Source organism: Manacus vitellinus, unplaced genomic scaffold (assembly GCF_001715985.3).
Source record: "Manacus vitellinus isolate BGI_N305 unplaced genomic scaffold, ASM171598v3 scaffold_12_pilon, whole genome shotgun sequence".
In the NCBI taxonomy this organism is placed as follows: domain Eukaryota; kingdom Metazoa; phylum Chordata; class Aves; order Passeriformes; family Pipridae; genus Manacus; species Manacus vitellinus.
The window spans coordinates 4,462,801-4,466,265 of NW_021938949.1; the positions used below are offsets into that span (position 1 = coordinate 4,462,801).

The window sequence follows — 3,465 nt, forward strand, 5'->3', positions numbered from 1 at the left end:
AAAAAAAGGGGGGGAAAGGGGGAAAAAAAAAAGCCATTTACCCTCTGGTGTCATTGCATTTCACAGCTCTCAGGTAACGAACAACTTCTCTATAGCTGGGGAGAGAAAAAAGAGGGTGAGTAGGAAAAGGAAGGAAGTGCAAAGCTACAGACAGGTCAATCAAATATTTACTGTAATTAATGAAGCAAAACAATAAATCTTCCCACACAAGAGGGTGGAAATAGAAATGGAAGCAAGAGACAGTTGGAAATAAATTCCAAGAAGTTATTCACTGATTATTTCTACTCTGGCAAAATCAACCAAGAGGTTGCCTTTCAATCTAATTCTTTAATGGACTGTATTCTTTTGAACACTGCATTCATTGGAACACAGACCTCTGAAGACCCAGAACACATTTTTTTCTGGCTGTTTTCCACCAGTCAGCCTTTGAGGAACAGAAATTGCTTTAAAAAAATCAACATCTAAAAACCTACAGGGTTTATGGAAACACAGAAATCATCCCCTTCAACATTGTTTTTCTGGTTCTGAGCATTCAGAGGGCTTTGAAAAACTTCAGAAAGCTCCTGGCCTTGTTGATAAGGAATAAGGGGCATGAACAGCTTCAAAGGGGTCTTTGTTTCCTGTCTCCCCATTCTGCTGAACTGCAGAGCTTTGGAAAACACTCCACTGCAGTCAAAACGTTAAGAGCTGAGTCTCCAAAATTAAAAACCCCCACCAGTCTTACTTCTTTTTGTCTACCAGTTTCTCCACTCGAGCCTCGATGACAGGGAGTGTTTCCCAGAGGAATACTTTCCTGCCTTTCTGGGTCCTCTGCCCGGTGATGTTCTGGCCTTTCAGGACCGTGGTCAGCAACACGTGATCCCAGGGCACCACGTTCAGGCTGGGAGGGCAGAAACAAAGGCATTTCAACTGTGTTTTGAGATTAAATCCCAATTTTTTTGATCTCAACTCCCTTTAAGTATCATGCAGATTTCCTAATAAACCATTTTGGGGGTTTACAGCTCAGTTCTGGGGAAAATTAAAAGCTGTATGGAGAACAACTTAGAGCACCAAACAACTTTCCCCCTAAGGATGGGACAAATAAAAAGCAGTTAGCACCAAAATATTCCTCTAAAGTGCTCCCACTTTTACTATCAAGGAAAAAACCAACCCCTAGAGCTGTTTTCAAATCAGGCAGCTGTATAAAACATATCCTGTGGACAAAAAAGGCAAAGAACTTACCTGTTTGAGAAGCCAAAGCAGTGACAGGGAAGGGAGATGGACTGAAAGAAACTAATGAACTTTTCATAGAGAGTTTTGGGAAAGTCACACAACACCAGCATCCTCTGAAGTTGGGTTGTGATCCTATGATTTGAAAAGAAAAAAAGTAATATCTTGAAATCAGATTAATTGCTACTAAGATGTGTCTTTTTTTTAATCATATGGGAAACTGCAGAAGTTTGGGGTTTTTTTTTTTAGTTAAATATCAGACAGTTTGGATCTATATTTAAATCTCTGCTTTAAGATTTGTAGTGAATAATGATAATAATCTTTTGCTGTTATTTTTAATACCAGTGAAACCAAGGTTTTGTGGTTTTAAGCTTTAAAACAAAGATCTCCTGGGAAAATGTACAGGAAACACTGCAAACTATGCTGGACTTGATAATCCACCTGAGCTCCTGCACCCTCCCTGCCCCTGGAACCATTTCTGGATTAACTGATAACTGGAGATAACAAAAGAAGAGTTTACTCCTTTAAGCTTTTGGGAGGGAGGTAAAAAAATCCTAAGAAATTACAAACTTCAAGAATAGTAATTCCAAATGCAAACTGCTCAAGGATTTGGGTTATACCTGTCATTAATTTCAGATAAAATGAGAATATGGAATTGGGTTTGAGTGTTCCTGAAAGAAGGCAAGAATTAACTCAATAACCTTCTGTGGCAAGTGAATTTGGGGTGAAAGGGGAAAGCTAAAGCTAAAATGAGAACTGAATTAAGCCAAGGGAGCTGGATGCCCTCATTCCTCAGCCTCTGGGGGAGCTTTACTATGTTACATCCCTGGCTACTCCATCCCAGTGGAATATTCCAGGGCTGCTGTTTTGATCTCTAACAGACACTATTTGCTCTTTGGTTTAACAACCACCACCTGACACCTCCTGCTCTGCCCTTCCAGAACACCCCACGTGCCTCTGCAATTGTCATTGGAAATCTGCATTTTTAGAAGCAAACAGAGAATTTTGTAGCCAGGAAGAAAACAAATCTCACCTTTGGAACAGACATGGGACAGCAATCTTTAGTGAATCAGTATGGCCAAGGTTCTGCCAGCTTCTAAGAGGGGAGGGAAAAAACCACTAGTTAATGTTTGCCTGGTTTTCCTGCCTTTTCCCCTTCTCTGTGCACCACCCTTTTCCTTAAAAAGCACTGGAAATTGTCATGTCAACAAAAAACAAGTAAAACAAATGCTCAAAGTGCATCTCCTTTCCTCATGACTTAATCCCACTTAACTTCTTCCCTTCACATCCAAGCTTTAACCTCTTTTCCCCCAAATCCCTGCTGTAACCAATCCCACTTCCCCCTTGGGTGGGCTCCTCTTCCTCTTGTGCTGCAGCCTGGGCTGGGATTCTGACACTTCCTTACCCTTCATAAATGGAACCCTGGAATTCCCTCCCCAATCCCCCTCCCTTGGAGAGGCAAAGGTCCCACCTGGATGTGGCCCTGGGTACTTACAGGGCAGGGTCTTTGTGCAATGCAATCTCTTTAGCTGCTCCCAGCAGCATCACAGCAGCAGCTTTAGGACTTTCTTGCTCTGCCTGATTTAAAAATCTTGTTACCAGGGCAAAAACGTCAGAATACCTGAAAAAGTTAAGGGGTCTATAAGAGAAAGGGTCTGCAACCATGAACTTCACAAACAAATGGTAATTGTGACCATTCTACAGTTTGAGAACAAGCTGCCTTGCCTTGAAAGGATTTATGACATGATGGAAAGGTGCTTGCACAACTATTAATTTCAGTATTTTTTTAAAAGCTTGTTACATCCATTAAAAGGTGAAACCCACTCTAAAAAAAACATTAGTAAAAATCACAGAATCCTGGAATGGTTTGGGTTGAAAGGGACCTTAAACACCATCCAGTTCCACCCCCTGTCAAGGGCAGGGACACCTTCCACTAGCCCAGGTTGCTCCAACCTGGCCTTGGGCACTTCCAGGGCTGGGGCAGCCACAGCTTCCCTGGAAAACCTGTGCCAGGGCCTCCCCACCCTCTCAGCCAAGAATTCCTTCCCAATATCCCCTCTAACCTTATCCTAAAATACAGGCCTTATTTCCATGCTTTCCAGGTTATAACAATGAGATATTATCAGGTATCTTGTATGGCACAACAGATGTATTTAAAGAGGTATTTAAGAGGGTGTTTAAACTCCATTCAAGTGTAATTTAGCAGCTTGCTGGCCCTCTCCACTCCATTTCTGCTGCATCAGGTGCCACAATTCT

At 42.0% G+C, this 3,465-nt stretch overlaps 1 protein-coding gene across 1 annotated transcript in view; it reads right to left on the reverse strand.

The window, feature by feature from the left end:
- Positions 1 to 37: 37 nt before the first annotated feature.
- LOC103761589 overlaps positions 38 to 3,465 on the reverse strand; it is an 8,090-nt gene continuing 4,662 nt past the window's right edge. The window contains exons 6-10 of the mRNA XM_029957814.1: positions 2,705 to 2,864; positions 2,243 to 2,305; positions 1,222 to 1,344; positions 725 to 880; positions 38 to 95 (exon numbers count right to left, since the gene is read on the reverse strand). Coding sequence (XP_029813674.1) covers positions 38 to 95; positions 725 to 880; positions 1,222 to 1,344; positions 2,243 to 2,305; positions 2,705 to 2,864 — 560 coding nt within the window. The remainder of the gene's footprint in view (positions 96 to 724; positions 881 to 1,221; positions 1,345 to 2,242; positions 2,306 to 2,704; positions 2,865 to 3,465) is intronic.